At 46.2% G+C, this 23320-nt stretch overlaps 9 protein-coding genes across 10 annotated transcripts; 3 read left to right on the forward strand and 6 right to left on the reverse strand.

Moving 5' to 3' along the window:
- Window positions 1–1881: 1881 nt before the first annotated feature.
- Window positions 1882–3390, reverse strand: FOXG_21870 (uncharacterized protein; the record flags this gene model as incomplete). The annotated part of the gene is made up of 2 exons (XM_018402244.1): window positions 1882–3239; window positions 3357–3390. The coding sequence occupies 2 exons, from the start codon at window positions 3388–3390 to the stop codon at window positions 1882–1884; spliced, it is 1392 nt and encodes a 463-aa protein (XP_018255184.1).
- Window positions 3391–3487: 97 nt separating this feature from the next.
- Window positions 3488–4303, reverse strand: FOXG_21871 (uncharacterized protein; the record flags this gene model as incomplete). The annotated part of the gene is made up of 1 exon (XM_018402245.1): window positions 3488–4303. The coding sequence occupies one exon, from the start codon at window positions 4301–4303 to the stop codon at window positions 3488–3490; it is 816 nt and encodes a 271-aa protein (XP_018255185.1).
- Window positions 4304–4450: 147 nt separating this feature from the next.
- FOXG_15264 (uncharacterized protein) lies at window positions 4451–6414 on the reverse strand. 2 transcript variants are annotated; one of them, XM_018395347.1, is made up of 10 exons: window positions 6249–6392; window positions 6168–6200; window positions 6028–6118; window positions 5937–5978; window positions 5738–5892; window positions 5651–5688; window positions 5470–5607; window positions 5004–5423; window positions 4909–4953; window positions 4494–4855 (listed from the first exon to the last, which is right to left on the reverse strand). In XM_018395347.1, exons 1-9 carry the CDS (start codon window positions 6297–6299, stop codon window positions 4920–4922), a joined length of 1002 nt encoding a protein of 333 aa, XP_018255187.1. In that variant the 5' UTR covers window positions 6300–6392; the 3' UTR covers window positions 4494–4855; window positions 4909–4919. The 2 variants fall into 2 exon arrangements, with proteins under 2 accessions (XP_018255186.1, XP_018255187.1); XM_018395346.1 differs by having other exon boundaries at window positions 4451–4953; window positions 6249–6414.
- A 238-nt stretch (window positions 6415–6652) lies between these two features.
- Window positions 6653–9186, reverse strand: FOXG_15265 (alkaline ceramidase). The gene has a single exon (XM_018395348.1). It carries the CDS (start codon window positions 9071–9073, stop codon window positions 6827–6829), a length of 2247 nt encoding a protein of 748 aa, XP_018255188.1. The 5' UTR covers window positions 9074–9186; the 3' UTR covers window positions 6653–6826.
- A 440-nt stretch (window positions 9187–9626) lies between these two features.
- Window positions 9627–14036, reverse strand: FOXG_15266 (serine/threonine protein kinase). Its single transcript, XM_018395349.1, has 4 exons — window positions 12816–14036; window positions 12673–12754; window positions 12502–12581; window positions 9627–12454 (listed from the first exon to the last, which is right to left on the reverse strand). The coding sequence occupies exons 1-4, from the start codon at window positions 13970–13972 to the stop codon at window positions 9694–9696; spliced, it is 4080 nt and encodes a 1359-aa protein (XP_018255189.1). The 5' UTR covers window positions 13973–14036; the 3' UTR covers window positions 9627–9693.
- A 159-nt stretch (window positions 14037–14195) lies between these two features.
- On the forward strand, window positions 14196–16090 carry FOXG_15267 (uncharacterized protein). The gene has a single exon (XM_018395350.1). It carries the CDS (start codon window positions 14363–14365, stop codon window positions 16055–16057), a length of 1695 nt encoding a protein of 564 aa, XP_018255190.1. The 5' UTR covers window positions 14196–14362; the 3' UTR covers window positions 16058–16090.
- A 653-nt stretch (window positions 16091–16743) lies between these two features.
- Window positions 16744–18420, forward strand: FOXG_21872 (uncharacterized protein; the record flags this gene model as incomplete). The annotated part of the gene is made up of 3 exons (XM_018402246.1): window positions 16744–16767; window positions 16820–17198; window positions 17255–18420. The coding sequence occupies 3 exons, from the start codon at window positions 16744–16746 to the stop codon at window positions 18418–18420; spliced, it is 1569 nt and encodes a 522-aa protein (XP_018255191.1).
- Window positions 18421–19674: 1254 nt separating this feature from the next.
- FOXG_21873 (uncharacterized protein) lies at window positions 19675–21086 on the reverse strand (the record flags this gene model as incomplete). The annotated part of the gene is made up of 2 exons (XM_018402247.1): window positions 19675–20596; window positions 20659–21086. The coding sequence occupies 2 exons, from the start codon at window positions 21084–21086 to the stop codon at window positions 19675–19677; spliced, it is 1350 nt and encodes a 449-aa protein (XP_018255192.1).
- A 334-nt stretch (window positions 21087–21420) lies between these two features.
- FOXG_21874 (uncharacterized protein) lies at window positions 21421–23315 on the forward strand (the record flags this gene model as incomplete). Its single annotated transcript, XM_018402248.1, has 3 exons — window positions 21421–21447; window positions 21498–21771; window positions 21976–23315. The coding sequence occupies 3 exons, from the start codon at window positions 21421–21423 to the stop codon at window positions 23313–23315; spliced, it is 1641 nt and encodes a 546-aa protein (XP_018255193.1).
- Window positions 23316–23320: the final 5 nt, after the last annotated feature.

Consider the following 23320-nt stretch of genomic DNA (forward strand, 5'->3'; position numbering starts at 1 on the left):
AGGAAATATATTATTTCCTATTAATCTTAGGGTAAATTTACCCTTATAATTAGAACAAAGAAAGTAACCTTTTCCCTAACTAGGTTATTATAATAAGTTAAAATAAATAGATAAATAATAAGCTAGGTCTTAAGTAACTAAAGTATTTTAATTAATTTATAACTAATAAATTAACTAATCCTTATTATCTCTTAATTCTTAATAATTATAAAAACTACTACTTAGCTAATTTTAAGAAATATTATTAGAAGTATAAGATTATTATACTTTATATACTTACTTATATATCTTACCTACTTTAGCCTTTTAATATTAAATACTTTATAGTATTAAAAAAGGCTTATAATTAAGAAATAAAGCATTTAATTAAATACTTTATAACTTATATTTCTAAGACTAAGTTCTTTTTAGCCTTTTATATTACTTTTAAGGTTACTTTTATAAAAAGTAATATTTAAGAGGGATTTAGAGGAAGCTAGAATTACTCCTTTTAACCTAAAAGCTATAATCTTAAAGCTTAATATATAGCTATAGACTTTAACTCCTCCTAAGGAGGTTAGCTAACCTTTAACCCCTTAGGCTTTAAGGACCCTAAATATAATATAAAAAACTAAATCTTAATCTAAATATATTACTAGATAAATTAGAAGATATTATAATAGCTCTCTAGAGTTAATTCTTAATACCTTTAACTATCTTTCTAAGGGGGCTAAGGCAGTTATATATAAGGTAGCCTTACTAGTAGCTAAGAATAGAAAACTTTAATAAGTAAATAAGATATTAAGCCGGTGCTAGAAGGCAAAAAGGATAAGACTATAAAAAGGAGGGATAATAATAGTATAGTAAGTATCTTAAGTAATTAATTAGATAGATATTAATATGTAGGTAGTGGCCGAATTATTAAGAAGTAGGGGTTAAGGAAGGTTAATTAGACTAGGCGTTAGGTATTATAGTATCTGCAGTAAGACCAGGTATAATATAAGGACCTATCAGGAGGATATTTAGGCCTTAGGAGAAGTGTAACGGTTGCACAAGCCATTAAACCACAGGGCAAAAGATCGGGCCATAATCGCTATGCAAGCAATTATGGGTGTGCTATAGCTGCCTTATAGAAGCCTTACAGCGCTGTTACAGGCACGAATTGTAACAAGAAGAGTATAGTAAGTAGTTTTAATTAATTAGATAGGTTATAGTAATCTTATTATCTATATAATGATATTAATAGGGATTTTTAGGTTACTTGCTTAACTAGGTTACTTACTTAACTGGGTTACTTGCTTATTAACTATATTAATCTTTTAATAAGTAAATAACAGCTATTAATTAAATAGAATGTATTTTTTTTAAGAAATTAAAAAAATCTTATTTATTTTAAGATATTATTTATAATATTTCTAGTAATTAAATTTAAAAAAATAACTTACTAAAATACTAATTTAAGTTAAATATAATATAAGGCAAAAGACTAGGTATTAATCTAAGTTTATTAGAAAACCTAGAATTATTATCTTATACTATAGTTATTAAGACTCATAGCAGGTCAAGCTACTCTCCACGTCTACACACCATAGTGAGCATACGGAACCCAAAGCGGATACTGCAACTCTGTATCGTCACAGGTCATCACGCCTCTCACCATATCTGCATCTTTAATTCCATTCTCGCCATAGCCCAACCCTTGTACCCAGCTGTCTCGAAGCTGCCTGGTTGCGAAGTGAAGGCCATGGCTTATCCCATCATTACTTATCCCTGTCCTATGCAGAAAACGGTAGAACGACTGTGCCATAGTAACGCATAGTTTACCGTTGACCTCCCACAAGGTACCTATAACGTGACGGAACCCTGCCACCTGAAAGGCCCTAGTAAGGTGAATACTTTCATCTAGTGACTTCTTATCTCGAACTTGGCCGGTTCCACAATCTGAGAGATATGCAAAAAAGGCGACTTGGAGCTCAAGTTGGTCTCGAGTAAATTTGCCACTGTGAGAGCGTCCTGTGCCCAGTCTTCAAGCAACAGGTGGCTTGCCAGTGGACTCTTCTCATCCGTAGTACCATGTCCCGCAAAATGGAATAGCATGCAGCTTTCAATAGCGGATAAGACTGCCCTTCTATGAGCTTTGGGTTTCGTCCATGGCAGCCCCATCAGGTCACAGATACCCTGCACTGCGATTATCTCGCTACTTGCATGCCGAAGGCTCTTCTGTCCTGGCGTATCCTGCATTGCAATAGGCACAACGTTGGGGGGCCCTTTTATTGGCGTTGGGGGATTTCGCTTTTGACGACTATGTATGATGGTCTTGATGGATGACCCGTATGACGACACCACTCTGTCAAGGACGGCACTGGAACTACATTCCAAGTGTCTTCCTGCTGCGTGAAAAGGAAAGGCAGCAAGCATTCCAGTCGGTATCCACCAAACATGTGGCCAAGAATCGGTAGCAGGAGTCTCAGAAAAGCCCATAGCGTCCAAAACTGGTTGGGCAGCGGCAGTCCAAAGCCAATCTAGCGTTTCGACAGATCGAACATGGGGAGCTTGGGCAAGTATCTTCTTTGGAGAAAGTTGGGGAAGTTTTACTACCCGTAAGGCTGTTTGTTCTACTATCAAGGCGTCACATCGATGTCGACTGACGTTGAGGATGACGATAGGACCTCGCGCCGCTGCAGTTCGTAGCTCAGCCTCTGACGGCGGGAGAAGGAAGTGCTCGAATCCAGGACAACTGCGTGTCTCTCCAAGAAGCACTGGCATTCTGTTAACAGCCTTATGTCGCTGATCAGTCCCAATATAGGTGTCGGTCGCTTCTGCATCAGCACCACCTTGTAGTAAAGGTGCATCAAGATGATCACGAAGAGTTACAAAAGAGCGGGCCAAGTCAGGGTGCCTAATTTCCAAGGCCGAGATATCAACTCGCAAATCTTGAAGAGAACTCGCCAGCACCCCACGTCCTGTCTCACGAAGACGAATCGCCGAGAGCGGGCCCTTGCCGGCGAGTAAGGCGATGGCTGCCGCATCCGAGGCGAGTCCTGCTATTTCTGCCAGAAGGTGCTGTTTGTCCTTGGTGTGAAGCCAGGGAGGACTAAGCAAAGGAGCCAACTGAATAGTTGCCTCGGCGACCAGATATGCGTCATGGCCCCCTCCTTGAGAAACATCCATAAACGACAACAGAGTCCTACCAGCGTCCATTCGGATACTAATGGGTGCCGTGCCATGACGCAAAGCAGTCTGAGAGCACTGGACGGCCTCTTAGAGATCTGTAGTCACCTTCGTGCGTGAATATTTGGTGTAGAGTTGATTCCCAAGACTATGTAATCGTTTAGCTAGGTTGGGGTCATCTTTTGGTGTTCCCTCGATTGCAGTACGGCATGCGCAGATTGCTTCCTCGAGATCCTCCATTGCTTTTGTGTGAAGATATTTAGATCGAAGCTTCACGGCAAGATTGGCAAACACCCCTGCCCGACGAGAGGGCTCTCGGGTGGCTTCTGTGGCTTCTTTAGTCATCCGGATTGACTCCGACAGGTCGTCGAGGTTTCTTGTTCGTAGATGCCTGTTCCGTAGCAAGAACCTCTAGTGCTATGGCTCTACTGGGGTGGTCGTCCGAGATGGCTTCAATGGCCTGATGGGCCACACTGATAGACTCATCGAAGTCGACCGTCTCTTTGGTGCGTGTGTATTTCAAGCCGAGTCGAATGCTTAGATTAATCAGTAGATCGGTCCTCTCCTTATGCTCCACTGGGGTAACTGCAATAGTCTTCCGAGTGACATCGATCGCTTCTTCGAGGTCTTTCATAGATCCAATGCGCGTGTATCTGTTCCTCAGGTGGATGCTGAGGGTAGTGTACTTTCCAGTTAGTGTGGGATTACCGTCAGGGGCGACCTTTATGGAGTCTCGGGATACGTTGATAGCTTCCTCTAGAATTTCGATTGTGCCTTTGCGTAGATACCGCGCGCCAAGTTGATAGGCAAGACTGGCTAACCTGTCGCCGCGTACTACGCCTGCGTAATCTTGCGGTGTAGCCTTGATAGCCTCTCGAGCTGTGTGGATTGCCTCCTCAAGAACATCCGTATCTCTGTTTGAATCATATTTATTTCTCAGATCCATGGCCAAGCTGTGGTATCTTTGGCCAAGGAGCCTACTGTCCTGTGGTGTGAGTTTAATCGCCTGCCGAATTGCATCAAGAGAATCGTCAAGGTCCTCGATGGCTCCAATTCGCTTGTATCGGGAACTAAGCTGGATGCTGAGATTGTGTAGCCTTCCAGGGAACCCTTCATGGTTTTGTGGGGTAGCTTCAACTGCTCGCCTTGCCATGGCAACAGCTGCACGGCTTTCAGCTTGACGCCAGTATGTGTAGCTCAGCTCTGCAAAACAGAGGAATATGCCACAATGTATGGCACGGCCTATGGCGTGGTGAGCTTTGCCACATTGGCTGGGGTCCCCATCTCGGGGTTCATCTTAGGCACAAGTGACGGCAACCACTACACCGCCTTAGTTCTTTTCTGTGGAACAGCGTATGTAGTCTCGGCTCTTCTTTTTATTTTTGAGAAGGGGACTAGTCAGCATTGGAGGCTCTTGTCTATATTCTAGTCTTAATTGAGAGTAAGCCGTTTAAACTTAAGAAACAGGGATATGAAAACCTGAGGTAGTATAACAACACCCTTTTAGCCATAGAATGACCAAATTTATAGGCTGTTAACACACAAAACAAGGACACGATAGTATCAGCCAAGACAGTTCGCCCATTTTCTTTTTTACAAGCATGAGAATGAAAATGCTCCATATTATCTGCTTAGTTGATTGCCTGTGCTAGTCCCTGTGTCAATACGTGCTTATTAATAAAGAATGGTTCGAAGTCCTTAAAGTCTGGCAAGTACTCAGGAGTGCGTTCAGAACGTAAACTGGGGTTTTAACTCAACCTTTGCACGTCTTAAAAATCAGGTTTCTTTCCATTGATGGAACATCTGCCAATCGTTAGTCCCCAGCCCCTATCCATTACATCAGAGATACTCACATTGGATTATAAGCATGAACACTGGGATTATTCAAATCCTTCCTCACATCAACAAGGAACATAATAACCTCATCCCGCGACCATCCGTGAGCCCTCGAAAACGACGCCATGGTCAACGACTCCAAAGCGTTCGAAGAATTATAATAATTCCACGTTCCCAACTCTTTATGCTTCTTATCTCGAGGCCACGGATTGGTAGGCCACTTGAATCTTTTGTCGACGACATCAACAAAACCGACTTCTTGCATAATAGCTTTGATCTTGTCGAACTCAATAGACGTACTCCCGAGCTTAGTAAAAGCCTCCCCGAGGAGGTTACACCATTTGGAGAGGGCGTGATCCGGAGTAAGAGTCCCGTCGTCGGAGAGAATTATACCCCCAGTCTCTTGAAACTCAACATAGCCACCAGGCTTGACATTGCTACACAGGTTAGTCTTATGGAAGAGAGTGGAGGTTGAAGACATGCTTGAAGATCTTGCGGATGTAGTCCTCCCAATTCTTAATACTAAAGACCATCATTCTGCTATGGATATAGTCAAATGGCTGACCATATTCCCAGTCTTCGTCAATATCATCAATAATAAAACGAAGGTTTGGCGGGACACTGGAGATGTTAGCGGAAGAAATATGACCTTGGGGTTACTCACAAAGCTGGTTGAATTGGCGAGAGGTCAACCCCAATGACCTATGCAGTTAGTAGAGGCTCTAGTAGGATTGGCCGGTAAGAGGTCTACCTCAGCTTCTGGATGCTCATCAGCGTAGTCAATGGCCCATATTCCGGTTCCCGTTCCCACGTCGAGTACGCGTCCAACCTTTGCACCAGGGTCATTGGGCGGAGCAAGACCTAGTTTATCTCCAAATGTTAGGAGGAAAAGGTTATGTTGGAGGTCTGATCTGTTAGTAACATGCTTCAACATAGTCGTGTTACCATACCGAGACGCTCATTTTCGACCTCGTCATTTGGAAGATGATATTCTAGCGAAGTTGTTAGAAATCGGCAATTGAGGTAGGCAATGCTTCTCACTTCCGTCTTTGTAGCAATGGTAAGTTCTACCGTTCTCATGCCGATAGTTCAAGATGGAACTTGAGATGCTCGTTGTTGATGAAGCGGTATCCTATCACCTGTCAGTCGAGTCCTTTCATGTGGATAATTCAGCTGCATACAGTTTCAATCGACGAGTCGGCATCGTCATTGATCTGATATCATTCAGTGTTTGAGTTTTGATACACGACATATTCTCTTACCTGGTCATCAGGATGAAGAACTGGATCTGTATCTACAGTCGACATGTTCATGTTGATGACCTGAAAATCGCTCAATGCGGGATAAGTGAAGATGGAGGAATCCGCACGTTGAAATGGCAGATGGTTGGGTAAGTAGGATGCATCATGCTTTTCAAGCGAAGAAATAAGAATCAATATCACTGGCTCTCTTGAATTGACAGTAACCAACATGCAGATGCGTACGTGGCTACGACATGGGTCAGTGGTCTGATATGGTCTGCATAATGTTGCCCCTCATCTCGGCTTTCGAGTGATTATCCATCTGCCGCATCGATTACAGGAGCGATGAGTATCCAATTGACCGGAAAAATAAAAGAGTCTTCCATGCTTGGAAAACTAAATGCCTCATAGATTTCATTTGGCAACCTCGATATTATTAAAATGAAGTGTATTGTAGGGTCCATCCATACTCTCGATCTGCAGTTCAATGGGTATACAAGCCTCGCCAAGCACACTGGATGATTAAGATGTAGATCTACTTGAGAAAGAGTAAAGTATCTTGGGGTTGATGTGGCCTAATTGGATACTGACTAAGACATCTAAGAAATAGTGAACTCACTACTCCTACCTGTAAAGGTATTAATCTTACCCGTGATGGGAGCCTTGCTATCTCCATAATAGCTCAATCTGTACGTCCCAGAACCAATATCCTTCGCATCCTGCCATCCAGTCTCCCAAGTGATAGCAACCTCACTCGATCCAAGCAAACCATCAAGTCTCTTCCACTCAAAAACAAGATCCCAATCTTCGTCAGTCCGAACTTGAACCCACTTAGATCCGTCCTTCTTCTCAACTGCCGCATAAGTATCCTCGAGGTGAAGATTGTTACGTGGATTGGCTCCCACGAACGTAGCGCTGATAGTTTCGCCAACTGCAAACTTTGACTTGCTCACGTCTTTGATAACGTCGCCAAACTTAGTGCCGATCTTGGGGTTGTCGTAAACAACGCCTGTGGTGAGAGCAATGGAATTCTTCCGATTATCAGGCGCAGCTGGACCAGCAGGCGGCTTCGACGCGCCCTTTTCCTGGAGGAGGTATCCGAGATAGGTTGATGTCAGGTTGATGTAAGCGTCCAGACTATGTCTGCCATGGACTGTTGAGCCACCTTCGTAGCGCTGCACATCATACTCTTCAGGTGTCGTACAATAATGAGCGTATGTATTGCCAGGTCCACCAGCCACAACAATAGGGTCACTTCCAACACCACCTCTATCCTTGATCTCATCACTGATACTCTTGCGCCAACGTCGTGAAGACATAGTCGTCAGCTCAGGTGCTGAAACGATAATGAAGAAATTACCGACACGAAGCATCTGGATATCCACGATGTTGGGAGCCCAAGCATAAGGCAGTGTGATCTCGCCAGCGTCAATAAGAATCGGCTTGGGTGACTGACATTCAACCTGCTCCTTGGTAGGGTTGCGCAAGAACTTTGATACAAGAGCCCAGAAGGGACTGGCATCGGGTTCACCGGAATCACCCTGCTTGAAGTCGAAGTACCCAGGACCGTCGGTAGTTCCAGCGGCGAAAGAGTATCCGAAGGCTGCTGCACATGTCTTTGCTGATGTGCCATTGGGTAGCTGAAAGGTGAAGTCGGAAAAGTCCTGGAATGAGTGATATCCAAGAACACTCTTTCCCGTGACCGCAACACCATCACCACCTTGCATCTGATTGTACAACTTATCAGCCTGCTTGAAGACCCTACGACCAATTTCCCAGCATGACTTGGTGCCTCCGTCATTCAAACCCCAGAAAGGTCCTCTTCCGTGACAAGTCTCTATCTTGCCACCACAAGTCGCATCCTTGAAGTCACACTGCTTTCCTGAACCATCCTCACACCAGGCCCCTTCGACATTTGGCGTGGTATCAGCGACGGCAGCTTGTGAAAAGCCGGCCACGAAATCATCAGTCGCTCCGTTGGTTCCACGAATAGCTTGCTCCAGAAGGTAGGCACTCACACCCTTGTTATCGCCAGCAACAAGAGTGTTGTTCATGTAAAGACTTGTACCGTGAACCGAGAACCATGTTAACACTCCAGTGACTTTGTTGTCTGAGTCGCGAGTGAATTTAAGCATGGTCAGTTCCTTGTCAACCTCATCCTGGTACTTGTCCCGCTCAGACTTTGGGTTAGCTTGGTATGCATAAAGGCTTCGATTGATGTTGACGTCTTCGATGCGAATCTTGCCTACGCTTAGACGACCCTTGGCAAGACTTTCATGCGCCCGCTTGACAGAAAGGACAGCACCGTCAACGATGGCCTGGTATGCCTGTTGATTGAATCCCAGAGCAGAGATCTGAGGCATGAGATAGTTATTCCAACCTGCTGGCCCAGCGTGAGAATGCGTTCCAGTAACAGCAACATTATCAGACGTGTACACTGCGTACTCCGATCCCAAAGCAGCAATGCCCTCAAGGATACCTCTGCGAATAGCAGTATCACCAGACTGAGTATCCAAGACCAAGTAGACAAACCGCTCTTTGGGTTCATCCGGATTACCCACGATGAAAGCCCGAGAGTAAAGGCGCTGACGCAAGCCCGTTCCTATCTGCCCGAGGTCGGCGTATCCCATAAGATTGAGCTCGACGACAGGGCCAGTCACGTCAGCCTTGCCGACACCGAGCAAGTAGACATCACCAGAGTCATCAGCTCGCTTTGTGTTATCGTTGGAGGCATCTTCAGGTGAAGGGACGGCGAAGCATGATACTGTCTGGAATAGGAAGGTGGTGAAGCTCAGGTATAACAGGAGCACATATGAAAGATTGCGATAAGTTGCGGTGAACATCATGACCACGATTAAATTGGGTCAACGAATGTTTTCACTTTGAGAGTCGGGTATACCAAAGGCAGCATGTCTTTGTATTTATAGTATTTACTCATCATTTCATGGGTGGCTTAAGGTGATGCGATAAGTGGCTTCCAAAGCGGTCTGCATCAATTCAGTCGCATACCTTTCAGCTATCACATTCACAAAATCAAGAATTCCAGCTCTTTTCAATTACTTTTACAGGTAGTTATATATACCAGAACCGAGGTATTTTCCTAATTGAGCCAAGAATATGCACCTCAACCCCTCTGACGATATCTCGCATACGGAAATCCTACCGATTCGAGATATCAACCATTTAACCGATCGCGTATGGGTTGCAGTGCAGGTTCTGTTTTAAGGAGATAGCCCGGCAGAAGCAATTCACGTGGCAACCATGACGAGAAACAAGTGCATCCCCGCATCTTGAAGTACCGAATTTCTTTCAGATTGTGGTCGAGATAGGAAGCTGGATCTTTTGTTGGGATGGTGGGTGAGTGCTACGATAGGTCACGCGAAGTTTCTTATCGGGGTATAGGCTGATAACAGCGCATATCAGTGTGTATACTAACTTATTCGGATAGTGTTTATTGATAGACTGGCTATGCGTTATCGCCTTCTGCTATCTTAGCCAGTTCTGCTCGTCCAATTGTTCCGTATCGCTGTGAATCAAACATCCATCGAATAATTGTCTCTGTAGCCTGAAACATCTCCCGCTGGCTCTCCTCCAGTTCTGGCGCCTGCACCGCGCTCATATTTGATAGATCAACTGGCCCTTGCTCAAGGTTCATACTAGCCATCTGCGATTGCATAGCCAATCCGTCATCTCGCTGCCGTAATATATCCTCATGCCGCTTCCTGAGTGTCTCTCCTCGGGTAAGCGCTTCCTCCGGATAGTCCGGGATAGACTCCAATTCATTAATGACACTTCGCATGTCCTCCAGCATAGTATCCGGCACAGTCTCACTCCAGCCTTCAATAGCAACTTCATAGCAACCCAGCGCGAGATTAATCGGTGATCCGTCGCCAAAGTATCTCTGCGCTGGTCCAAAGCTTTGACGGAATCTGATATTGGGATCAGCACCGCTAAGAAGAAGCTTTCCGACTAAGAAATGATTTTGGAACAAAGCGGCTCGGCACAAGGCGGTACCAAGTTTTGGATGATCAAAGTTTATGCACTCTTTGGTCGCGAAAGGCGAATTCTCTGAGAGCATGCATTGGACTTGCGCCATGTAGATTTCTGCTTCGACGACGTTCTTGCGTGCTGGTGGCGAGGTAGCAAGGACAATCCATGCGCTTTTTTGTTCTTCGGCGTCACCAATATGATCCACGATAAAGTCAAACTGCTCATCGTGATGGAGCATAGACTCGTGATCAGCTGTTGTGTCGTTTGGTTTCAACAGGGATTGAAGGATTGACAGCGACGTCTCTGTTCTTTGCTCAAGTAGCTCCTTGAGAATGGAAATTCGCGGGAGTTCGGTCCCCAGCTGATATGGGCTGCCAATTTGCGCTCCATGCTGTATGAGTAGATTCGCTAGGTCAAAGTATCCATGTAAGATAGCTTCAACAACAGGCGGTCTAGTCCCTGCTGGATGATCCATAACAGAAACTCCGGACGCTATGAGCTCTTCCGCTATGACAGTCCCGGGGGGAGATGAAGCCGGTCTCGTTGCCGAGTCGTGAAGTAACGTACCCGGCAACTCAGTGTAATTTTCGATACCGCAGCCATAGTCTCTCAACAGTCGAAACACTCTCTCATCATTGAGCAGGATCGCTTCGCGCATGGGTCGATTATCAGGCGAGCCGGAGGGATTATGACCCATTTTTAGTAACGCCTCAACGATATCAGGGTTCCCAAGCCGAATTTGCATGCACAGGGCTTCTCCAGATGATCTGGTACTTGAGTCGGCGTTACCGAGTAGTTCTCTCTGCCCCTTGAAAATGGCAAGTGTTTCCTCGACATCTGAACAATATCTCGGGCCGTTTCTAATCAGTCGGCTGAGCAAGGAAAACGTGTCTCGGTTGCCAGCCCTTTGCCCCTGAGCCATCTTTAAAAGAGCCAGATCGTCAAAACCATCGAACAAACCTGAGATCCTCGATTCGGCATAGCCCTGTCTCAAGAATAGCCGAAGGAATTTCGGGAATGCTAGCAGAGCGGCAAGCTGAAAGGGTGACTTCCCTTCAACTTCAATAAAGGGATCAGCACCAAGTTCGATGAGGACTTCTGCAGCATGGATGTTCTGGAATAGAACACATCTGCCAAGAGGTGTTGTGGAGATAGACATAGTTCCCTCCCAGTCGGCGTACGCCTTGAGGACTTCAGCTCTCATGCCACCTGATGCGGCATCTATTAGAGCCCCGGCGTCTAGTAAGCCCTTTGCCATTGGCATCATCTCTTCTCTTTCGAACCTCCACAGCCAATGTAGTGGGGTGTCTTGACCCAAGGGATGTCCTTTTGGATCAGCACCGTGTCTAAGTAGTGCTAGTGAAGCCTCTAAATGAGCATTCCGACAAGAACAGACCAATGGCGTTTCTTCGCAGTCCTGGTTCGGAAGGTCAATAGTCAACTTGAAGGTCTTGATGAGATGGTCAATTGTCTTGGCTTGTCCACGGGCTGCTGCCATGTGCAGAACTCCATGTCCACGGCTGTTGACAAAGATTTTGTCGAAATGAGTCACCTGCTGAGTATTTTCGTTTCCTGCGAGTGAGCTCTTCAGTGACTGATCGTAGGTCTCTCCAAGCTCCTCCTTGAGTTCCTGTTGCAGCTGCTCCAAGTCATCGATCTGAAAGTCCTTTTTCAAATGCCGTGGTAGGAACGCAAGAGACCCAGGAACGCCGCTGTAGTGATTAGCAAGCTTCCGTGCTGTCGAGCATGCTTGGATGGCGTTATCTCTCAGTTCGTCACTCAGTAGCGGCAGAGCGTCCTCGAGATCTTGGCCGGCTTGCCACCCTCCACGAAGAGTAGCCCATGTGAGACTCGACGGAAAGACGGCTAGCAGCTCGGGCGGCGTTTGTCCTAGAGCTTGGCTCACACGCCATACACATGATGCGGCGAGATATTCGAACCCGCTTGAATCATCAGATCCGGTTACTGCGTCACTTGCTGCTCGTCTAAGTGCAGCGCAGGCTCTTCCGGGGTCGAGGGACGTGCCAAATTCGGCGATGTGGCATCTGAAGAGAAACCAAGCTGCGAAGAGCCTATGTAGTTCGACATCGCGGCTTTGATCCCCAGAGTCTGAGATAGCATGAAGGGCTTGGAGGATATGTTCTTGCTGCTGCCATGACAAGACCTTCTTGAGTTTCTCGGGCTCAAAGACGAAACCTGGGTTTACTGGGGCCTTGACTATTGGCCTGAAGCCGGGGCTGTAACAGGTGTTAGCATGAAAAACGTACGTTTTAGCCTATCTTACGTGTTGTTCTGAGGATCATAAGTAGCTCCAACAGTGCCTAAGAATAGTCCAGCACCGTCTGCACTAATGCCATGCTTTCCCTGACAAGATGTTAGTTCGGCCTGTGGAACATCCGCCGCCTCATGTTGCAGGCTGGGAAGAGGAACTGTCTGAGTGGAGGAGGTCACTCACTGGAGGTTCGTTGTCTTCAACTTCCTTCCACTTGCGATTCATTTGGTCGACGTTACTTAAGTATTCATCAATTTCCGAAAGACTAGGGTAGCAAGAGATCAGTTGGGTTGCACTTTGGTCGATCTGGTGGAGTTTTGACATACGGGATACCTCTCAGAGCAACCTGTGCCTTGGCCAAAGACCTATCTGCTAAGTTCTTTTGTATCGTCTGTTCAAGAACATATAGCACCATTTCCGTACAGTCCTGATTGATCTCACGCATATCAAAGTAATCTTGGATCAAACATGTCGCTCTGTGTAGAAGTCGTCCTGACTGCTTTAATTGAGCCAGCGTCACCGATGAACCCGAAGCCTCTCGCCGAGGACTAAACTCATAATGGAGATTGGCCAAATCCCCATCTGCAAATGTTTCACAGGCAAGTAAACCAAAAGAGTAGACGTCGCATAGCTTTGCGGCCTCCGCCGTGACTATGCCGTCGGTTTCCGGTGCCGCGTATCTCGGTGTCTTGCAGATGAAGCGATAAGAGTCATACTTCTCAGAACCGTAGACAGCGCCTCCAAAGTCAGCCAGTTTAGCTATATAAGGGCCATGACTGGATTTATCTGCGAATATCAGTACATTCTGACGTTTGATGTCGCCGTGAATAATGCTGCAAGCGTGAATGATGGATAAGCCTTTCCCCGCATCATACAGCAGTTTTTGCTTGACAGCAAAAGAAAGTGGTGATTTCGAGTTACTTTGCAGATCCTCTAACGTTCCGTGTTCTGCATGCTCGATGACAAGTTGAGGATAAACGCTTCCGGATGCTCCGTTAGGTCCCCAGCACAAGCCGACGAGGCGCACGATGTTGGGATGGTAGCGAAGGGTCTCGTGAAGAAGAGCGCGAATTTCGAGCAATACGTGATCCCAGCCTGCCTTGGGTAGTTCATCAGATTGAGACTGAATCCGAACTGTTTTTAAAGCCACGACACGCTTTTGGCGGATGACCGCAGGCGCAGAGCTGGTTGTCTGAGGGTTTGGGATTGCGATGGCTCGTTCCACTGAGAAGGTTGCGCCGCGATCGATGAATGATCGCTCGGTGAAGCCTTGAATATACTCATCGATAAAAACAGTTTCTGTGTTACGTCCCTTCTTTTCCAAGGATGAGACATGGGCCAGGAAAGTTGGAAATCTGTTTTCATTCCGATCAAGCTGCTCTTTCACTTGTTCCTCGACAGGCTGGAGCTGTACACTGTCTGCTGGTAGTATTGAAGGGTCCTGCCATAAGATCTGGCTGAAAGGGTCTATAATCGTCTCCATGTTGTGTGTTGGAGATGATGAAGCGTCCAACAACCGCAAGACTCCAAGTGGGAGATGGATTCTGCCTCGGCTCCGTTATGTCTCGGACGCTGCGCCTGCATAATATGATAACGCTGATGGTTCGATTGTGATTGGTTACCCTAAGCCACCCAAGTTCAGCTCAGCCCAGCCCATTCAGTTCTAGGCCTTGATACTGCATTTGCCACGTAAGAGCTTGAAATCAGGCTGCACTGATTATGCCTTGAATAAAAATTGCCTCATATGACTTGACATCAATTGAGCAAACAGCAAACACACCGGATTGAGCGGCAAACAACACGAGAAGCCGTTCTTATTCAAGTTAGTTCACACCATTAGTCCAGTCACGAAACCAAACGGCAGCCAACTACAATGCTTGATCCAGGCTCAATCATCGCCCTCACGCAAATCACATACGAAGGTGCTAAACGGGCTGTGGACCTGGTCCTCACAGCGATACACTTTCCGAAAGAGTGTGAGGAGTTGTTTGTGCAGCTGAAGCTTGAGCAGTTCCGCCTGCAGTGCTGGGGTCGAAGTGCGGGGTTGGAGCAAGGCAGACTTATCGAGGCTCTACACCCAATCTTTCCAGAGATACGAAACGCGCTTGACTGCATAAGTGCACTTTTCCAGGACTTGAATAAGCTACAGGCTAAGTTTGGCATCGTGTCTACGACTGTGGAGGATGTAGGTCAGAGGCAAAAGGAATTGGCGTACAAGTGGAACGAAGAACTTCACAAGCAAGGCCTGGCACTTTCCGGTAAACAGGGTGAAGATGGGGCGCCGTCCCTGATCTCGAAAGAACAGAAGGCTTTCTTCCCGGTTGGTACCTTCAAGGTCAACCTACCAGCTCGTCTCCGATGGGCATTAGGAAACAAGTCCAAGTTCCGCGACTGCGTGGCCGAGCTGGAAAGGTACACCAACAAACTGAACCAACTCTTACCAGAGCGCCAGAGTCTTCAGTACAGACAAGACTGGACAAGAATCAACATCATAATCGTCGGAAAGGCAGATGATGAGAACACAGTCTCTTTGCTCCGAAATGCCCTTGAGGGAAGTCCAACGATGGAATCATCACTCCGTGGCCTGGTGGATAGAAAGTCAGTTGCTGCTGCTCCTACCTCCACGAACTTCCTACGAGGCAACCCTCAGCTAGACAAGAGTGCTTTCGCTATGCCTATAGGAGCTAAGGACAAGGAACGATTTATCACGACGAGAAAAGCGACTGGCGAACAAGTTCTGTTTGAGAAGAAGTCATGGGATGATGAACGCTCCATGGCTAATCGCTCAAAGTTACAAATGCGCCTCAGCCGACTTGTCGCAATGCTACGCCCCGGGAGAAGTAACTACCTTCCAAAGGCAGTCGGCTTCGCAGAAGATGAAGTTGCCAAATGCTGGTGGATCGTATATGAGATGCCCCCATCCATAAAATCTGGCCCTAATTGTCGTGTTATGACGCTTCAAGAGCGGTTGGGACGTCAATCTCTCCACATGGCACCTCTTGAGGTCCGAACGAAACTGGCCTTGGCCTTGGCCACAGCTTACTCAGAACTGTTTAGTAGTGGCTGGGTTCACAAGGCTATTAGCAGTCATAGCATCGTGTACTTTGGTCCTTATACTGATCTGATAAGTCCTTCTGTCGTCGGTTTTGAGTTTTCTCGTCAGGATACTGAAGAGTCCAACGTCGATGCCGCCAAGACGCCAGCACAAGTCGAACGAAGCATTTATCGGCATCCTGATTACATCGGTAGTGAGGCAAAGAGATACATGACACAGTATGATATCTACTCCTTTGGACTTGTCTTGATAGAAATTGCGTTCTGGCAGCCGTTGAAAGATGTTTGTCCATATGCCAAAGGCGACACATTTGGCAAAGAGGAAGCGAAGTCTGTGCAGAAGTGGGCGACTCAAGTAGCAGAGACACAATTTCCGTTTAGAGTTGGGACGGCGTATGCGAATGTTGTGAGTTGGTGTTTGAAGAACGGTGCTAGACTTAGCAAGGACCAGGAGGACTGGCATCCAGCGTTGGCGTTCAATGATCATGTCGTTGTTCCACTTTCAGGAACCTAAGGTAGCCGAATTCAAGGTACATTCTATGATAAGAGTAATACTCCTCTGGCACGTCATAGCCATGTTTCAGCTGGCCTATTCACCAGCTCCGTAGTCCAATGATGAATGCCAACGTTCTGTCGCCCCTAGATTGGTAGCTACTCTACCTTGATTGTATCCTCAAGTTCCATTTGTATAATGATGTGCACAAGCCTTTTTGCACATTTTGTTTCCAATTGGCTGATCGCCATGGTATGCTGTACGCCCCGTAGTGGCTTGGACCCACCTTGGGTGCCTTACCGAAAGCCTTCTTGGGTCTTTATGCACAATCAGTAGAGTTACCGTAGAGTCACCGGGATATGATTATGCAGTAAGCTTAGGTGTTGGCCAGAAAACTCAACCAGCCTCATTCACCGCTACGGCGGCGCAGTTGCCGAGAGTCCTTATGCAAGCCCCGTGGGAGCCTCGCCGCATAACTGAAATTTGATAGCTTGAAATGTATTGTAATTGTCCTTGCTAGGCCACCTCGCAACACAATCTTGTAATTCCTTGTCTCATTTTGATTAGATCGAAAGTCCTTTCCGGGGTCTTTAAAGCCATATCTAACGCTCCTTTCTTAATCGTATACACTTCAATCTTGATTCTCGCTATTCTCCCAATTTAATTCAACTACTCATTACTGAAGAATACTTGTTCTTACTAAGCGGATGGAGTATTTCAACAAGATGGAGGTGAGTATTCCAATGATCTTGATTTTGCGTATTTGAATTTAACAGCGTGCAGAGAGAGCCGGCCACTGGTGATCATGGGCAAAGCTTTTGTGATACCTGCAAGAATATTCGGTTCCCGTTAGGACCGGACTTCCGAAAACATATCAACGGGTATTTAGAGCTCGCATCACGCGCCGCTCATTGCGTTCTATGCAATCTTGTGCGCAAAGGGCTGCGGAGAGAATTCCTCGCTACAACCGCTGCGGTAATGGATCAATACGATGCAGATCGGCTTGATAGAGCAATATCCAGCAGTGTGGTTTTCAACAATCCCTTCGTGTCAGGGATCCCAGGTTGGGTCGCTCTGAGAGGCCGGAAGGACTCGGTGACCGTCATCGACGTTTACGTATCACCAAGGGCTTGTTGTGTGTTGAAAGTGTCTCCCGATATTGGTAAGTTGCTACTGTTGGTTGGAAATCGAAGACAACCAAGATTAACGTATACTTAGATTCCGAGGCAATGAGCGTCTGTGCTCCATGTCGCTCGCCATATTTAAAAAATATACCCAGTCTTGGTTCACCTAGGCTTGACCTCTCCTGTGGTCCTTCGGAGCTCTATTACGCCAAACTGCTTCTCTGGCAAGATGTGAATACCTGTGGTACGGCAGTAAACACCCTGCCCTCGCGCGTGATAGATTTGGGAGAGGGAGACAATACATGGCATGCTTTAACCCCGAAACCAATTCGGCTGCTTGAACCGAGCAGAGGAACTGTTGGCATTTACATGACTTTGAGCCATCGTTGGAGCTCAACAGACCACATCACGACTACTAGCAATAACATCAAAGAACATCGAAAAGTCATTCCATGGCAAAACCTTTCCCGCACCTTCCGAGAAGCTATTGCCATATGCCGAGAGATGGGTGTCCGATACTTGTGGATTGACTCGCTCTGCATTGTACAAAATGATGAGGCTGATTGGCAGCGTGAGTCAAGGCTTATGGGAGACGTCTACCGCAATTCTGTATGCACTATCGCATGCCATATTAGAGACAATGAGAACAACGGGTTTTTGCACAGGGTTTTCCGCAAAAACATGGTCATTCTCCGTGGAGAAAACGAACGGGTTTTTGGGCTCTCATTGCCTAGCCAGTTCTCCCGGGCTATAGTGCATGATAGTGCAATCAGCTGGCGAGGATGGGTTCTCCAAGAGCGTTTGCTTTCGAAGAGGATTCTTCATTTTCTTCCATCACAAATTTACTTTGAAACTGAGTTCAATCGTGTTATGTCTCTCGACACGAAGAGATATGAGTTTCTTGAAGGCACCCCGGGACTTGGGTCTAAGATCATAACGCGATCGTCCCCTTTGCAGGATATTGGAGAGTGGCGCCAAATTGTCGAATGGTATTCTCGCTGCGCTCTAACAAGACCAAAGGACAGGCTCCCAGCCTTGGCTGGCCTTGCATCGATTATACAGCGTCGGTTTTCGGATGATTATCTAGCTGGCCTATGGGGTTTTACTTTCATTGAGGATTTATGCTGGGTGGCAGCTGACGGAACCGAGACTAAGAAGCCTCCATCACCTCGTGCGCCAAGCTGGTCATGGGCATCATTAGATGGAGCTGTCATCTACATTGTTCCCGACAGGTATACAGCAGGTATGAATCCTGATTAATCTGGGCTTCACCTGGCTCAAGATTTGTCAAATTCGGCTCTCAGTGACCCGTCTCGAGGGCAACTTCGTCGTGTTTCGGACAAGAGAGATCAGGCGACACCTAGCTGGATCGAACAGCCGGCGCCTTTGAACTTTATGGGTATTCCACAAACACTACCCCAAATTGGAAAGCTTCGCCAAGAGTCACCTGTGCTAAAGGGGTCGTTAGGCTTCATGGGCACAGCACCTTTCTCCAAGATCCGTCGAACTTCCTACAGACCAGTCATACTAGCAGGACATACTGTAGGTATTGCAGTCCTCGACTTCGAGAATGGGGGTCGCGATGAGCGACAACCACTTTGGTACTTTGAGTTAAACAGCAATAAACTTGGTTATTGCGTGCTTATTGTTTCAAAGAGCTCTGGAGAGACAACTGTTTATAGAAGAGAAGGCCTGGGTTTTCTTTATTATACAACAAAGACAGAAGATGGCAGTATGTATGATTTGTCAGATAATTTGCATAATATTAAGGGTAAAGAACTAGAGGAAGTTATATTAATTTAGGCTTTTACCTGAATGCTTTTAAAAAGAGATTTAGTTTATTTTTGATCGCTTCGACTATTATTACTATATTAACATAAGTGGTACTATGATAAATTAAATACTCAATTTTATGTAACAGCCTTGAAGCTGTAGTACTTATAATATTTATATATTAATCTATACCATTGTATTAAGAGATTCAACAACGTCTATTTCAAAGCCAAGGTAGTAGTGGATCTGATCTGTATTCCATGAGGCATGGACAATGCTAAGCAAGTTCATAAATGGCTTTCCTCTTTGCGATAGTGAGTGAAGCAGCTTCCTCGCCACTCTTATACGTTTCTCTTAAGGGCATATAAGCTATGATTATGCACCAATGGTCTTTCAAACGCACCTAAGGGGGTACCGTCCGACTTTGTCTCTATGCAATAAGGCCAACTCTAAGTTCTACATATATATGGTTAAGCTAGTACTAATGCGCAATTCGCCAGTCCTGAAATACCATCACGCTGATAGGCACTGACCCAACGCCTTTAATACAAGGTCCCTCAAAGCCTACTAAAGAGATTATTTACACGAGTCAGTCTGTCAAACTATTGGAGCCTGCTTTCCACAACTACAGGCAATGGAATAGGTAGCCTTCGCTTAAGTAGCCGCCTAATGAAAAAGAAAAACAGCCTCTTTAGGCCTTGGGGATAGCTTTAAATTGAAGAGCCATAACAAGAAGTGACCTCACAGCAAGAACATACATGACGCGAAGACGTAGCCCAAAAAGAAGAGCTGCACGTTAATTCGAAGCTCAGAAAGAAGAATTAGCCCAAAAAGAAGAAGACATGGCTCCGCGAGATAAAGCGCCGCATCAAGACGTTGATCAGCAAAAAGAAGTGGCATGGCGACCGCCATGACAAAGCTTGGAACCCTCTTGTCTACCATAGTATCGCGGATTGCTGCCAACACAAGAGTCTTGGTAGAAGTGTTGGAAAGGAGACGACCATAGCGAGATGGCTGTTCGATCTCGGCAACTTGGCTCATAGTTTGATAGGAGGTCTTTTCGCCCGGATGTGAGTCCGTATGATTGAATAGTTCTAAATCAAGATCTGTCATTGGTTTCCAAGATGATCCTGCGGGTTGCTGATCAACCGATGGGCTCTGGATATTAAGTGCAGAGGGGGTCGCATAGTCTGATGTCAAATGAAAGGACTCTGAAATCGCTCTCCGAATGGTTTCGGGGCTAGGCATAGAGGGATTGTCGACATGAGAATGGGCATCTATGGTGCCAAAAGGTAATCCCGGGGATTTCTTTCCAATAAACGCCATTTTGCTATCCATCTCTTTGAGCTGTCGTGACGATGCTGAACCTTGGATCTCCTCTTGTGTATGAAGTCCATCGTAGTCTTGGAAAGTAATCTGAATAGGGGATCCAGGAAACGATGGTGGAGGCGAGTCACATAATGACTCTTCATACTCAAGAAATCGTCTCATGGTAAAGTCGGTCTCTGTCCCGTACCATTCAGAGCCTTTACGCGCTACAACACCAGCCAGCTCAACACGATCGTTATCTAAGGATTGCAGCCTTGACTTGATGTCCTTAAATTTCTCTATCAAGTCTATTTCCAATTCTTCTGTGCGTTCATTTAATGATGTGATGGTAGAACTAGAAGAGTATGAAGATTAGACAAAAGACCGCTGTTATCCCATCTGCGTCTTTGAACTCACAATGTCATTGCGTTCAATGCAATGTTCAAAGACATTTTTTGTGTCATGACGGTGTCTCTGAACAGTTGAACCTCTTTATCTTTTAATGCCCAGGCCATTTGCTTCCAGGCTCGAACTTGAATGGTCCCATCTCTCGAGGTCTGGGTGAAACCCTGTAACAAAGTCGTAAACTCGTCGAATACATTCAAGCAGTTCTCCAACGGCGCTTTTAGGCTGGCACAGAGGTTTGGACTACCTGACAGCCTATCCTGGACATTTGTGATATGCGCAAGAATCTCATACAAGGCTCTCAAATCGGTCGAGAGCATGGCGATGTCCTTTGGGGCATTTTGAAGGGCGTCAATAAATTCGTATAGTCGCTTAGAGCCATGCAGTAACGCACCTATAATGCCGACGACACTCGCTGTCACAGAGAGCGGATCAGACATTGCAGAAACGTTGATTTCGGAAGTAAATGCTGGGGGTTCGTGGGGAAGATTTACTTACCGTTTGTTATTTCATTTTCAAGCCTCAGATATGGTTTAGTAGGTATTTAGCTTACTAGAATAATATGCAAAATGACTCGTAATTGATCTGCTTCCTATTGGCTGTTGGTCATAAACGTCTCGCAGTCTGCCTTGTTGGGGCCGCCTGATCTGCGGCCGGGAGCCTCGCTGAGATTCTTGTTGGGTCTTTATGCATAAACGACTGATTACAGGAATATCGTAATCTTACGCAAAACCCCTCATTTTCTCCTTGCTGACCTCGCACAACATCGACAAAATGGAAGTGACTGGTCTTGCCGTTGGAGTTATCGGGCTTGCTAGTCTCTTTGGCGTTTGTCTAGACTCACTTTCCAGATTTCAGTCTTACCGCGAGTCGGATTCCGAAAACCATGTATTGGATACGCGTTTCAGAGCGGTCTGTCGCAGTCAAGAGGCAAGCGATTGAAATGGGCACTTGGGGGCAAGGTGAGTCGCAATGAGCAGGTCGATAACTTCGAGAAACTCGTACAGCAGCTTTACAATTTCATTCCACCAGAGGAAAAAAGCCAAAGTTATGAAGGGCTGGAGAGCACAGCATGGGTACAGGGTATTCGCCAAATGCTAACCAAGATCGAGGAGGGGATAAAGTGTAAGTGATGTGTCCCATACTTTCAGCCTTAACCCGAAGTATTGTTTAGCTAACAGAAAGAAGCTGAAACGCAGCGCGATGTACTCGCATAGTTGGGAAAATCACCTACAAGCGACAAATACGAGGATATATTCAGTAAACGAGTCGACACAACATACGAGTGGATATTTGAAAGACCTACTTTCAAGTCGTGACTCTCACCAGCGGGTTCAACTAAGCCAAGCGTGCTGCGGATCAACGGCCCTGTAGGCTTTGGAAAGACGGTTTTGTGTGCCCATATTGTTCGGTATCTATCTGGCGCTCTCGATACACCTGTAGCACATTTCTTTTTCACATCTGATCATGTAAGCCGAGAAGATCCATTCTCTGCTCTGCGATCATGGCAGTGTCAGGTTGCAGCTAAGAGTAAGGATGCTTTCGAATGCATTCATCACGTCTGGGAAAATGACTCTTCCGAGAGGGCTTCTCGACAAGCTCTTGTTAACATATTCAATGAAATAGCCACTGCAGTACTAGGATGCGTGTTCATCGCGGACGGGTTGGATGAATGCTCCCAGTTGGGGAATGGTGACGCATCGGTTGCCAGGTTCTTACGAGATATCATGAATGCCGTAGAAGGCACCGACGTTAAACTTCTGCTTGTTAGTCGAGACGAGCCAGAAATCAGAGAAGCCCTCGAAGAGAATAAAGATATCCTTTCGGAATATAAGATCGGTAAGGATGATGTTGAGGCTGATACGGCAGCCTCCTCGCAATCGGTTGTTGATAAAAAGCTCTCCAATAAGAGCCAAGACCTACGGTCAGCTATCTCAGAGGCCATGGCAGTTCGATGTCAAGACCAGTTTCTGTGGATTAAGATGCAAGAGGAGTTTTTGCGGAATGAAATGAGCAAGAAACGACTACATGAAGTGGTGGAGAATATGCCTCCTGGTCTTCATCACCTCTACTATCACAACTGGAATAGAATCGTGAATATGTCTGATTGGGACCGAGATCGAACCTTTGTCCTTCTACGTTTGACTTTATTCACATTCCGGCCTCTTACTGTCTACACGGTGACCGAAGCTGTTCTAATCACTCAGTTTCAAGAACTTGACCCTGACGAGTACCCCGAGCGTGTCAAAGACAAGTATATCAGAACCGAGGTAATAGGACTCTGTGGTCCCCTCCTGGAAGTCCATGATCACCCACAGCATCCATCACCCAGAAATCGGACACTTCATATACCGCATTTCTCCGTGCGCCAATATCTTGTTGAAAATCTGCCAGCACCCGCATGGATGCAGGCAAACGACGTACTGAACAAGAAATACGAAAGTCTACACCACACAGCTATAGCACGAGCCTGTGTTCAGTATTTGAGTTTGCCGCAAATTTGGGAAAAGGATGGTCAACCATGTCTGTGTGTTGGAGCATTCCTTGTCTATGCCACTCACAATTGGATGCACCATGCCAGACTGGGCTTGATGGATCCGTCACTTCTTGAACTTTCGAAAGGGTTTCTGCTACAAGATAAGGCTCAATTCAAGTCCTTAATTAACTAACTTGC

Source organism: Fusarium oxysporum, chromosome 5 (genome assembly GCF_000149955.1).
Source record: "Fusarium oxysporum f. sp. lycopersici 4287 chromosome 5, whole genome shotgun sequence".
NCBI lineage: Eukaryota > Fungi > Ascomycota > Sordariomycetes > Hypocreales > Nectriaceae > Fusarium > Fusarium oxysporum.

Excerpts from the sequence above, each read along its gene's own strand:
- FOXG_15264 (XM_018395346.1), bottom strand. The coding sequence starts at position 6,299 with ATGAACATGTCGACTGTAGATACAGATCCAGTTCTTCATCCTGATGAC. Across the intron at positions 6,201-6,248 it reads TTCTTCATCCTGATGACCAG|ATCAATGACGATGCCGACTC; the intron begins GTAAGAGAATAT and ends GAATGATATCAG. Across the intron at positions 6,119-6,167 it reads CCGACTCGTCGATTGAAACT|GATACCGCTTCATCAACAAC; the intron begins GTATGCAGCTGA and ends GACAGGTGATAG.
- FOXG_15265 (XM_018395348.1), bottom strand. The coding sequence starts at position 9,073 with ATGATGTTCACCGCAACTTATCGCAATCTTTCATATGTGCTCCTGTTA.
- FOXG_15266 (XM_018395349.1), bottom strand. The coding sequence starts at position 13,972 with ATGGAGACGATTATAGACCCTTTCAGCCAGATCTTATGGCAGGACCCT. Across the intron at positions 12,755-12,815 it reads GTTGCTCTGAGAGGTATCCC|TCTTTCGGAAATTGATGAAT; the intron begins GTATGTCAAAAC and ends TTGCTACCCTAG. Across the intron at positions 12,582-12,672 it reads TTGAAGACAACGAACCTCCA|GGAAAGCATGGCATTAGTGC; the intron begins GTGAGTGACCTC and ends ACATCTTGTCAG.
- FOXG_15267 (XM_018395350.1), top strand. The coding sequence starts at position 14,363 with ATGCTTGATCCAGGCTCAATCATCGCCCTCACGCAAATCACATACGAA.